This window comes from Lactuca saligna, chromosome 9 (genome assembly GCF_052625555.1).
Source record: "Lactuca saligna cultivar CGN05327 chromosome 9, ASM5262555v1, whole genome shotgun sequence".
In the NCBI taxonomy this organism is placed as follows: domain Eukaryota; kingdom Viridiplantae; phylum Streptophyta; class Magnoliopsida; order Asterales; family Asteraceae; genus Lactuca; species Lactuca saligna.
This window is the reverse complement of record NC_136425.1, coordinates 73,147,515-73,160,476: the sequence shown is the minus strand read 5'-3', so window position 1 is coordinate 73,160,476 and position 12,962 is coordinate 73,147,515. Positions and strand designations below refer to the sequence as shown.

Here is a 12,962-nt window from a genome sequence, read left to right as displayed (position 1 = left end):
AAAATGTTTTCCACCATATGGTTTCATTCATAACATGTTAAGATCCTTGGTGTACCCAAAAGATTGAACAAAATCAAGATGACAGACATAAACAAAGAATACCCAAATTGCCCTCTCTGGATTAGTTAATGGAACAGCTACAAGTTTGTTTTAATGGCAATTTTCCAAAATGATGAAAAGCATTCACAATGTCTACTAAAGCTAAATATAGACAAGACACATTCAATAGAGTAAGTAAGTAGTAGCTTTTAAAACACAATTTTTCTCCTCTTCTCCCTCATTCTTCATCATTTCTTTCAAGTTTCAACACAAATGCAACAGTTGATTGAATCTTCATAAAACTAAGAGCAACACCCACTTTTTTTTTCTTCTTCTTCTTCTCCAAAACCAACATTATCTGCCAAAAAAATATATCATTTCCACAACTTTATTTACACTAACAATAGAATGAAAATGAAATTATTCTTCCATTAAGAAAGTAGTTAAGTCAATGTCATTACTATCAAAAAGACATTAATACTATAACCACTACAAACAATATCAAGAATCATTACAATACACCTATATTAATCACCATAGACAAAGACCTAATGACATATATCATTGTAACAAATAAATTAACAATATAAAAGATATAAGATTTGAGCTAACCTTGGGAAATACACTAGGCAGTTGAAGACAATTTTACATCTTTGTAGACATCAAGAACTTGTTTTTCTTTTCAGCTGGCTTAAGGATTTGAAATGAACACATCAAATTCTCATCCACACTCATCATTGCACCCGCATTATCAAACTCCCCACAATAATTTGGAGCCGAAAATATTGTAACAAGTTGCCTCTCAGCAAAAAATTCATACCCATCTTCCACAACCTAATACACCATAACACTTTTAAATTAAACAAATAAATGTTTGTAAATTGATGTTTCTTGAGTTTAACCTAAAAATAAAAGTCAAAAGAAATGAGCTACAAAAAAACCTGATGAGCACGACAAACAAGATCAAGATCATGTTTTGTCAAAAACTCTGACACCTTATCGGGACCAAAAGTGTAAGAAACCCCACGATCATTCATCCCCCATCCTTTCACATCTTTACTAGGATCCGACCACAATAAATCACAAAGCAATCCAGTGTCGGGAATGGCAGTTGGTCGCTGTAAGTTTCTGATTTGATCCAAATCGGAAAGATCAGGGGAGAGTCCACCATGCATACACAAGATCTTATCATCGACAAGTGCAGCGACAGGGAGACAGTTGAAGCATTCTGTGAAAGCTTTCCATAGCTTCACATTGAATCGGCGCTTACATTCATCGTAAAACCCATAAATCCGGTTTATTGAAGCGCATTCATGGTTTCCTCGGAGAAGAAAGAAGTTTTCAGGGTACCGGATTTTGTAAGCAAGCAAGAGACATATTGTTTCCAGACTTTGTTTGCCTCGATCGACATAATCGCCGAGAAAAAGGTAATTGGATTGGGGGGGAAACCCTCCGTATTCGAAGAGTCGCAATAGGTCGCTGTATTGTCCATGAATGTCGCCTGAAACCAGAAACAAAAGGGGGTTAATTATGGGTTAGAAATAAAATCCCCATTTAGCGGAAAACCCTCGATCGAACACTCGATCAGATAAAGCGTAAAGCAAAGTCAAATCATCAGAAACAAAATTAGGAAACGGAAACAACAAAGATCGGTTGAATGATTAAACGCTTGAGCATTAAAGAAATGGATTCAGAAAATACCACAAATCTTGATAGGGGCTTCGAGTTCAAGAAGATTAGGTTGTTTCATAAAGATTTCACGAGAGGCAACACAAAGCTGCTTGATTTCAGCCTCTGAGAGCTGCACCAACTTCCCTGGTTTAGTCGATCGAACTTCAATTAACCGTTCGATTATCCTATCGAGGGCTACCGGGTCCATTATCAAAAGTTTGTTTACGAATCAAAACCCTAGAAATTTTCTTTGAAATGCTGAAAGACTGCGTGAATCGAAACGGGTCAACTAGAAATTGAATTTGTTTAATCTAAGAATGACGAAGAAATGGGTAGATAATTGTGTTGTGAGAGAGAGGAGGAAGAAGAAGAAGACGACTAACGCTCCATTTTACGAAACAAGTTGTGGAAGGGTGAGACTCAAATGTGACGGCTTCGCCAACAAAAGTGTGCTATGATGTGACTGGTTATATAAATATAAGAGGTTAGTAGTTGATTATTTCGTGGAAATTTAGATCCTTTAAAATAAGTATTTCAATATTTCAAAGACGACCCTAAACTTTGATAAAATTACACATGCCACTCTTGTATACCCACCACACAACTACACTTTTTAGTTGTTATATCATTGTCATCGACTCATCTCATCACCACACCCACACTTTGCCAATTTGGCATACTAACCATCCTACATCATCGAAGAGCTTCTAGCCCAACGGTATTAGGTGTTGTCATCTTTCCTTGAAGTTGAGCGTTCAAGTTTCGTCGTAGACATATGTCAATTTAAGGAGTAGTTTATGAGTATATTAAATATGTCGCTAAAAAAACAAAACATACCCCACATCATTATTGTAAGGTTGAACCTTAAAATTTGATGAGGTAAAACTAGGTTACGTTGACTTCCATCTATGCAAGCGTCTCATGAGCTCCTGCGTAAAGACTTAATTGACATAGTCAGTGTCAGCGTGATGATATTTTGTAGATGTATATGTATATAGTTAGTTAGCATATCCGATATCTTCAAGATATCGGATATACTTTGTATTTACATAGATTAGGTGAAATCCTTAATTTGTAGGGATTTTCACCGACTAGTTATTACTAGAAAATCATGTATTCAGGGTTCGTGTAATTTACCAATTCATGAACCCTGACTTTATGCTTATTCTCTTGGTGAGAGCATTCTTAGTGAAAAACATTTGTGATAAACCTTTTGTTCTTTGTCTTTCTGTTAATCGATCTCTATTAGGGATCTCATAACTGGTATTACAACAGTTCACTGATATTGATTAACAATGTCTTCTTCTTCATCCAATTACTCTAAAACCAGTTATGGTCATAAAAACCCACAGTTTGATGAGAAAAACTTCACCATGTAAAAGTCAAAATCCATGATGGACCTTGAAACCATGAACTATTCCATTATGGATATCATCAAAAACGATCTGCATGTTCCCGTGTATTAGCCCATGAAGGATAACATTAAGGTAGGTGACGAAGTCGAAAAACCTGCTCATGAGCTCAATGAAGACGACAAGCGTCTGGTTGCTCTTGACGTCAAAGCTCATGTTGCCATAGGAAACACTCTTCCCTATGACATCTACCATTTTATTCAAAATTGCAAATCCGCCAAGGAGATGATGGATACGTTGATAGTAGCGTATGAAGGAATTGGTGAAGTTAAGGTTGTCATCAAGAACAATCTAAACCGATGATACGAGCACTTTTTCCAACAGAAAAATGAATCTCTTACTTAAGCTTTCAACCGCTTTAATTGCTTAGTGAACAATATACGTCGTCTTAACGTAAATAAAACTAGAAACACCTTGGTTCTCAAGTTTCTGGACTCACTGAGTGATAGTTGGGAACATCATGTTAATTGTCTAAAGAATAATGAGAAGATTGCAACCATGGATCTATTTTCATTGTTTGGCAATCTTCGTAATTATGAAGAAACAAATATCTTGCGCAAGGAAATTATGTGATACATTCACATGGACAGATATGTGGCCCTCTACTTAAAGATGTCACTCCCTAATAGTGACAACGAATTTTCTAATGTATTCGAAGGTGAAGCTTTGATGGTAAAACGTTACATTAGCCGAAGTGACAAGAAACCATCTGGATCCAGAAGGTTTCCACAAAAGTTCGACTCATCAACGTCTAAAGGCTATGCCGTTGGTAAGAAGACAATTATTGAGAAGAAGGAAGAACCATAGGGATTGTTTGTTATGCTCCAAACCCATCAGTGGTATCAAAGACTTAGTTTGTTTGCTATTGAATATGATGCAATTGGTTGAACTTGACAATTAGGGTTTATGGCAATTAAACCCTTTGGACTTAGGATTTTCGCAAATTATGGTTTCTTGAAACTAGTTTTCGAAAATTTGGATAAGTGTTTTAACCGTTTCCTTTGGCCTACAAAATTTCAAATTTTAAGGTTTCCTAACCCTAGGGATTTTCGAATATATGGCAAGGATTGAAAACCTTGTCTTCATCCCCAAGATATGATAATTTCAAAAATTAGGGTTATGGGTACAGTTCTTATTTTTGGTAATTATCGTCTTATTTGATTAACTAGATAATTATAGAATTTTATTATATCCCTCCCATATTTTCGAAATTTAGGGGTAAGAGATTAGGTTAAATTATTTTGATTATTTAATTGGATAATCCTCAAATGATTTAATAAATTAATTAAAAGGTTTAATTAATAGATAATTATTAAATCAATTTCATTTAAATTTAATTAAAGTGTTTTAATTTCGAAAAAAATTAAAAGATTATAAAACCCTAGTATTTTGAAATGTTTAAAATACACCTTATACTATGTGTAAAGTTAAAAGTTTAATATTACTATATGTATAAAACAAGTCAGTCGAACTGCTAGTACGCCTCATTCACGAAGCCGATCTATAATGGAGTATAATGAAATTGCCTATGACATGTTAGTTGAATAGGTGTCCACTCTCACCCACCGCTTCCTTGATTGGTGGAAGGCCGTTAGCTGAACGGGTTTGATAGGACACTTAATTCTCATTAATAAGTATAATGAAATTAATAAAGTAACTAAATGCTTTCAACAAATTCCTAATCTTAGTTACTTTAGAAAAAATGTGAATTTGATGTTAATCCATGAAATTACATATTACACTTTATAAAAGTCGTTAGTGGAGCGTGTGTGGTTAACCGACACACTAATATAGACTAATAAATGGTGGTAATGGGTGTCTCATAAATTATCATTGATTAATGGAACGTATTTGGCTAACCGACACATTGATTGGATGATAAATGACATCGAGAGTAACAAGCAAATTTGCATGGTTATTCACATCTTGTTTGTGATCCTCGGTATCCCAGTCACAAATGGAAGAGCATAATCGAGATTAAACATGCCATTGAATAGTTCAATGAATCTCAAAAGATCTAGGAATTTCATTTAAAACCTAATTCGTTAAATTTTGTTTTCGTGGTGAAATTGGTGAATCATCATTTACCTACCTCTAAATAATTTATAGTTAGATTACGGCATCCCTTTCATGAATTGTTAATTATTTAGTTGGATCCTAGCCTTAATATTTCATTTGGGTGTTATATTGAGGATTATTCTTATCTAATCAAAACTTGTCCTTCTTCTATTCAGATGTCAACTTCCAATAATGCTTCTGGTTCCTCCAACAATTGTTAATTATTTAGTTGGATCCTAGCCTTAATTTTATGGCACCAATTATAATGATTGGATGTGAACATCAAGATGGATTTACGCTTTGAGGATAAGGAGTATGTGCTTGAAAAAAGAACTCGTCGAGATTGATGAAAAAAGCTACTCTTGAACAACTAACTGAGTATAAGAGACATTGCAATGATGCTACCAAAGTGGCATGCATCATGGTGGCTACTATAACTCCTGAGCTACACATGTTCTGTGTGGATTACTTTCCATATGAGATGAACAAGGACTTGATGGAAAAGTACGATCAATGAGCTCGTCAAGAGAAATATGAGGTGGTAAAGTCCCTCATTACCAGCAAGATTAAGGACAAAGAGTCTGCCACAAGCCACTTGTAATGTATGTAATGATATGTGGAACGCTTGCTGAAGGTCAATGTGAACTCTGATGAAGAATTGGTTATTGACATAGTCTTGCACTCATTGCCCAGTTGTTATTATCAGTTCATCATGACTTATAATTTAAACAACCAATAGACCACATTGGCTCAACTTCAGAGATTGTTGAGAATTGCAGAAAATAAAATGAAGAAAAAGAGTATTTCCTCCACTCCTGATGTTGCTCCTGTCTTGGCTATTGGGCAAGGAAAGTGGAAGAAGAGGAAAGCTGCTCCCAAACAGAATTGGAAGGGAAAGTCCCAAGCAGGGTCCTCAAGCAATGGACCCAAAGGAAAAGCTAGTTCTGATGCTCCTCCTGCCTCTGATCCTAAGGAGGCCACTTGCTTTTATTTCTATGATAAGGGGCATTGGAAACGAAGATGCCAAAGTACTTGCAAAATATAAAGTATGGTAAAGTGAAGCCAACCTCGACATGTATTTACATAATATTTCAAGGACCTTATCATGGGCAATGGGTGATCGTCACCTATTACCAAGATCGGTGTTTTTAACTTAGTGCTTAGTAGTAGGTTGTATTTGGATTTGAACAATTGTTGTTATTCATCAGAAATGACGAGAAACATCATTTCATTTCATGGTTTATATAGACAAGGTTTTAGATATTCTTTTAATAATGAGAATGGGTCAATTTCTTCTATTAAAAATGTTGTATTCTATTCTGAAGCTTTACCTTGTGATTGCGTGCATGAAACAGTGATGGTTGTAGACAATTTAGGTAATAGTATTTTGTAAATTGATTCATCTAATGGTTTAGAAAAAGCATGCTTATGGCATTGTTTTCTTAGACGCATCAACAAGAAATGCATTGTCTAACTCCAAAAGGATGGAGTGTTGGAATCATTTGACTTAAGATCGGATGATACATGCGAGTCTTGTTTGCTTGGAAAGATGACTAAATCACCTTTCATTGGTTCCTGTGAAAGAGGTGAAGGATTGTTGGATCTCATACAAACAGATGTGTGCGGGCCCTTCAGATCCACCACAAGGGATGCAAATCAATTCTATGTGACTTTTACTGATGATTATAGAAGATATGGCTATATATAGTTAATCAAGTATAAGTCAGAAACCTTTGAAAAGTTCAAAGAGTTCAGCCAAGAAGTCAAGAATCAATTGGGCATAAAGATAAAGATGCTCAAATTTGATAGAGGTTGTGAGTATCTTAGTATTGAGTTCCACAACTACCTCAAGGAATGTGGAATTGTTTCACAACTAACACCTCCTAGGACACCACAACTTAATGGTGTGGCTGAGAGGGGTAATTGAACCTTGTTAGACATGGTTCGTTCCATGATGAGTCAAGCTTCACTTCCAATCTCATTATGGGGGTATGCCTTAGAGACTTCCACCCACATTCTTAATCTTGTCCCAACAAAGAAGGCTTCCAAAACACCTCACGATATGTGGATATGGAAAGTTCCCTCATTGGCACATATCATGGTTTGGGGTTGTGAAGCTTTCATTAGATGAGAGACTCATGACAAGCTTGAACCTCGAAATGAGAGATGTATTTTCATCGGCTACCCACAAAAGTCCTTTGTATATTTGTTATACAGACCTAGTGAAAATGTGGTCTTCGTAGCACGAATGGGAGTCTTTCGTGTGAGAGAGCTCATATGCAAAGAGGACAGTGGGAGTACAATTGATCTTGAAGAAATTCAAGAGTCAAACGATGAAGGATTCTCTAATACTAGCACTCACCCTGAGGAAGAAATTCTAGTTGAAGCTATTGATGGGTTGTTACTGAAGGGTTTTGAGCATTCTAACACTTCCTAAGTGTACATGCAACCCTAATAACCTTGGATCTATGTTTGTCTAATTATCATGCAAAGTTGATTTCCAAGGCTATGATCCTATCTATCATACATGGGGAACAATTTTAACTTAAATAATAGATAGAACTACATACCTTGTTGTTGTAGGTGTTCCTTGAAACCTTGTGATCCTAGCACCCCAAGTGTGATGCCTCAAATGCTTCACACAACACCAAATGCTATGGAGTAAACTTGGAGAGAATGTATAACACACTAAAATCGGCTCTAGCCCTCTTGTTTCTTGTCTAACCGATTTTGGGAGAACACATGAGCTTTATATAGTGTTGACACATCTAGGGTTACACCCTAATGTATCATGACTCTTCATTTCCATGACCCATGGGTTTGTAACTCCCATGGAGCCTCCATGGATCATCCAATGGGTTTAACCCAACTTGATTATCCATGGAGCCTCTTAGCCCACTATATAAGTTATGGATGATTTACATAGTCAACCCATATATTTAATTAGTTATCTTTTGATCACTTAATTAATTCTAAATTAATTATTGATCAAACTAATTAAATAATATTATTAATATATTAGAACTTATAATATATTAATAAACCATATGTGTTATTTCTCTCATTTAGTTTATCCAATTGCATGGTTCCATGCAACCCAAATGGACCATGTCGGGTCGGGTCAAGTATTTACCAGAAATAGTTATGGACTTAGACACCTTATCCAACAGTCTCCCACTTGGATAAGTCTAATAACTATAACTGCAATACTTTAGGAACCGATCGACAATCGTAGCTCTTTCAAGGTCTCTCGGAACTGAAAAGATGATGGTACGCCATTTCAGATGAGGGATCATATAATCCTCTATTCTAGATATCAGTCGGACAAACACATGGAACATAGTCTTGATTATTGTCCAGCAGTTTGTTTCCCGATTTCCGATTTGTTTGACAAAGAAATTAATTGAACACATCAACTTAGTTTTGACCGGGCCCAGTACATAGGTCAAAACAAAATCATCGAGGGGCCCAGATATCAGCTTCTAATCCAAGAAGGAACAGATAAACTTCGACTCATATGCCTTTTAACAACGTGAATTTTCAAAACAATTTTTCATTTTTCAAACAACATAAACCATCATTTAATATTCTGAAATCACATGTATAAAAATGTCATCGTAAAAAAATACATCCCAAGATCATAAAACAATTATTCCGTCAGTGTGTACAGATCACGTTGGCGCCTTCCCACGGTCCTCGCTAGTACCTGAAACACATAACACAACAACTGTAAGCATAAATGCTTAGTGAGTTCCCCAAAATACTACTTACGCACGTACGCCCTTTCGGGCCCTGACCTTCCGGTCCATGTGTCTTAGGGGACTCCCGTCCCGACTCGATAAACCTTCCGGTCCTACCCGCGTCAACCTTATGGTCCACATCACAACGCCTTCCGGCCCATAACATATATGCCTTTCGGCCCATAACATAATGACTTCCGGCCCATATCAAGCATAGCATACATAGCACATACAAACGGTTAACTTATCATATACAATGCATACAACTCATAACATATCCGACCATTCGGTCACACAATAAAACCCTTCCGGGTACAGTATAGTGAGAAAACTCACCTCGTGGAAAGTCTAGAATCTCACGTGCTTACTATCTCCGAATCCCAACCCCACCTAATCATAATCAAATATCATATTAATTAATATAGACTTCCACAACTAGACTTTACCCTTATTAACATTCCTCAGAGGGGTAAAAGACCATTTTACCCTTCCTTGACTCAAAGTCCACATGTTGACCAAAACCCTAAAAGTCAACAAAAGTCAACATTTCACAGTACGCGGGGCGTACATACTTATGTACGCGGGGCGTACATCGCTGATCCACAGTCGGGGTCTCCATCCAGTACGTTGCGCGTACTGGGAGTTACGCCCAACGTAACACCCAGATTCAGCCACTCTTCATTTCTAGTCTTAAATGGTTAAGACACTTCTTCAACTTCTAGATCCGGCTCTCTTTAAGCCTCCTTACCCATAAAGTCGAAACCTTTAAGCCTTGGCATGGATGTAGAGGCTCCTACACTCCTTAATACCTTTCCATTTCAACTCAAAAGATCTAGATCTCATGCATGGCTAATCATTCACATCCAAGATTACATTTTTATGAACCTACAACTCAAATGGACCAGAAATATGATGGATCTAAGCCAATGGAGGCTACTTGCTCATAAAGTCTCCATCTTTGGGACCAAAACCCTAGAAAATGGTCCATAAAGCATACCACAAGAACTACAAGGCAAGATCTGAACTTTTTACCTTAGGAAAAAGCTCCAACCTTTGCTAAACACGGATCTACACTTGAACACCAACTTCTAGCCTCAATAATGGACTCCTCTTCTCTTTTGCTACCTTGAAATGACACCACAAAGCTTAGAACACTCACAAACAAGCTATGAACAAAGGAACAACTCTCTTAGGGTTTCTTTCTGAAGGATAGTGGCTGAGGAACCAAACCATCTCATTCCTTTTATAGCCAACCACCAAATTAGGGTTTTTGGGTCTGGACCGGTTACGCCCGGCGTAACCTTGGGTACGTCCAGCGTACCCGAGGGATGATGTGTTTAAATGAGGCGCGCGAGTACGCGCAGCGTACTCCTTGTACGCCCATCGTACTCGCCCCACACAAAAGCCCAAAATGACAACATATAAAAAGATGAAGGGCCAATTAGAGGTACCTGAATTTCGGGCTGTTATAATTCTCCCCCACTAGAACCAGACTTCGTCCCCGAAGTCTTATACTGAAAACAATTCCGGATACTTCTCCCGCATCTCCGACTCGGACTCCCATGTTAGCTCGGACCCCTTCCGATGTTGCCATTGCACTTGCACCAAGGGTACTTCCTTGTTCCTCAGAACCTTAACCTTTCGATCCCTAATTGCTACTGGTCTCTCAACATAGTTCAGGCCTGCATCCACCTGAATATCCTCTAATGGTACCACTGCCGACTCGTCGGCAATACATTTGCTCAACTACGACACATGAAAGGTGTCGTGGATCTGACCCAACTCTACGGGTAGATCCAAACAGTAGGCTACCCTACCTACCCTTGCGATTACCCTGAAAGGTCTAATATATCGAGGTCCCAACTTGCTCCTCTTCCTGAATCGAATCACTCCTTTCCAAGGAGAGAGCTTTAAGAGCACAAGGTTACCAACCTGAAACTCGAGCTCGGACCGACGCCTGTCCGCATAACTCTTCTGGCGACTCTGAGCGATCAACAATCTCTGCCTGACCTGTTGTATCTGCTCGGTCATCTGAAGCACAATCTCTGTACTACCCATTACCCGTTGCCCCACTTCTCCCCAACAGATGGGGGTTCGACACCTCCTCCCATACAACAGCTCAAAGGGTGGCATACTAATGCTCGAATGATGGCTGTTGTTGTATGAAAACTCTGCTAAGGGTAAACAGGTGTCCCAACTCCCTCCAAAATCCAAAACACATGCTCGGAGCATATCCTCAAGCGTCTGAATCATCCGCTCGCTCTATCCGTCCGTCTGCAGGTGGTATGCGGTACTGAAATGCAGCCTCGTACCCAACTCCTCGTGAAACTTTTTCCAAAACCTGGAAGTAAATCGTACATCCCGATCTGAAACAATCGACATCGGAACCTCGTGCCGCGATACCACCTCCCTCACATATAACTCTGCCAACTTCTCCGCAGAAGAGCTCTCACTGATAGCAAGAAAATAAGCGCTCTTCGTCAATCTATCCACAATCACCCAAATTTCATCGACCCCTCTCGCAATCCTTGGCAATTTGGTGATAAAATCCATGGTAATCTGTTCCCACTTCCACTAGGGAATCTCCAGTGGCTGCAACTTACCATGCGAATGCTGGTGCTCGGCCTTAACCTGACGACAAGTCAGGCACCTCTTGACGAACCATGCAACATCCCTCTTCATACAGGGCCATCAATACTCCTTCTTTAGGTCCAAATACATCTTAGTAGCCCCGGGATGGATCGAGAACTTCGATCTATGCGCTTCTTCCATCAAAATAGAACGCGTCCCGCCCACAAACGGTACCCAAATCCGACCCTGAAATGTCATAAGTCCTCGACCATCGGTAACGAATTCCGATACCTGCCCGACAACCCGCTCCCTCTTTCGGTTTTCCGGTTTCGCAGCCTCAGCCTGGGCCCCTCGGATGGTGTCCAATATCAGAGTCATCACCGTCAACCTCATACAAACGTCTCGGATCGGGGTACTCTCCGCCCAATGGCTCAACGCATCAGCTATGACATTCTCCTTGCCCGGGTGGTATATGATCTCACAATCATAATCCTTCACCACATCCAACCATCTCCTCTGGCGCATATTCAGATTTGGCTGATCCATCAGATACTTCAGACTCTTGTCGTCCGTGTATATGGTACACCGAACCCCATATTGATAGTGTCGCCAGATCTTGAAGGCAAACACCACAGCCCCCAGTTCCAGGTCGTGGGTGGGATATCTCGACTTATGAGGCTTCAGCTGCCTCGATGCATACGCTATAACGTGCCCCCTCTGCATAAGCATTGCCCCTAACCCAGATATGGATGCATCACAATATACCACAAAATCCTCCATCCCTTCCGGGAGTGCGAGCACCGGGGCCTCACACAATTTCTGACGAAGGGTCTCCAATGAGGACTGCTGCTCCGGGCCCCATGAAAATGCAACACCCTTCCGGGTCATCTTGGTAAGTGGCACGACGATCTTGGAGAAATCCCTGATAAACCTCCGATAATAGCCAGCCAATCCCAGAAAGCTCCTGATCTCAGTGGGCGATCTCGACACTTCCCATCTCATCACCGCCTCGATCTTGGCCGGATCGACCAATGTCCCCTTCTGGTTAACAAGGTGCCCTAGGAACTGGACCTCGCGTAACGAGAAATCACACTTAGAGAATTTGGCATACAGCCTCTCCGATCTTAAAACTCCAAGAATCTCCATCAAATGTTCCTCATGCTGCTCTCTAGACCTTGAATATACCAAAATATCATCAACGAATACGATCACCGACCGATCCAGCATCGGCCTGCACACCCTGTTCATAAGATCCATGAATGCAGTCGGGGCATTGGTGTGCCCAAAAGGCATCACCACAAACTCGTAATGCCCATAACGAGTTCTGAATGCAGTCTTCTGGATATCTTCATCCCGAACCCTCATCTGATGATAACCCGACCTCAAGTCTATCTTAGAGAACCAAGATGCCCCCTGCAACTGATCGAACAGATCATCGATCCTAGGTAACGGATACCGGCTTTTAACCGTC

General features: G+C 39.6%; 1 protein-coding gene across 1 annotated transcript; it reads right to left on the bottom strand.

Moving 5' to 3' along the window:
* Positions 1–99: 99 nt before the first annotated feature.
* Positions 100–2,167, bottom strand: LOC145015769 (serine/threonine-protein phosphatase PP1 isozyme 3). The gene is made up of 4 exons (XM_078974244.1): positions 1,741–2,167; positions 981–1,540; positions 652–873; positions 100–397 (listed from the first exon to the last, which is right to left on the bottom strand). Exons 1-3 carry the CDS (start codon positions 1,916–1,918, stop codon positions 685–687), a joined length of 927 nt encoding a protein of 308 aa, XP_078830370.1. The 5' UTR covers positions 1,919–2,167; the 3' UTR covers positions 100–397; positions 652–684.
* Positions 2,168–12,962: the final 10,795 nt, after the last annotated feature.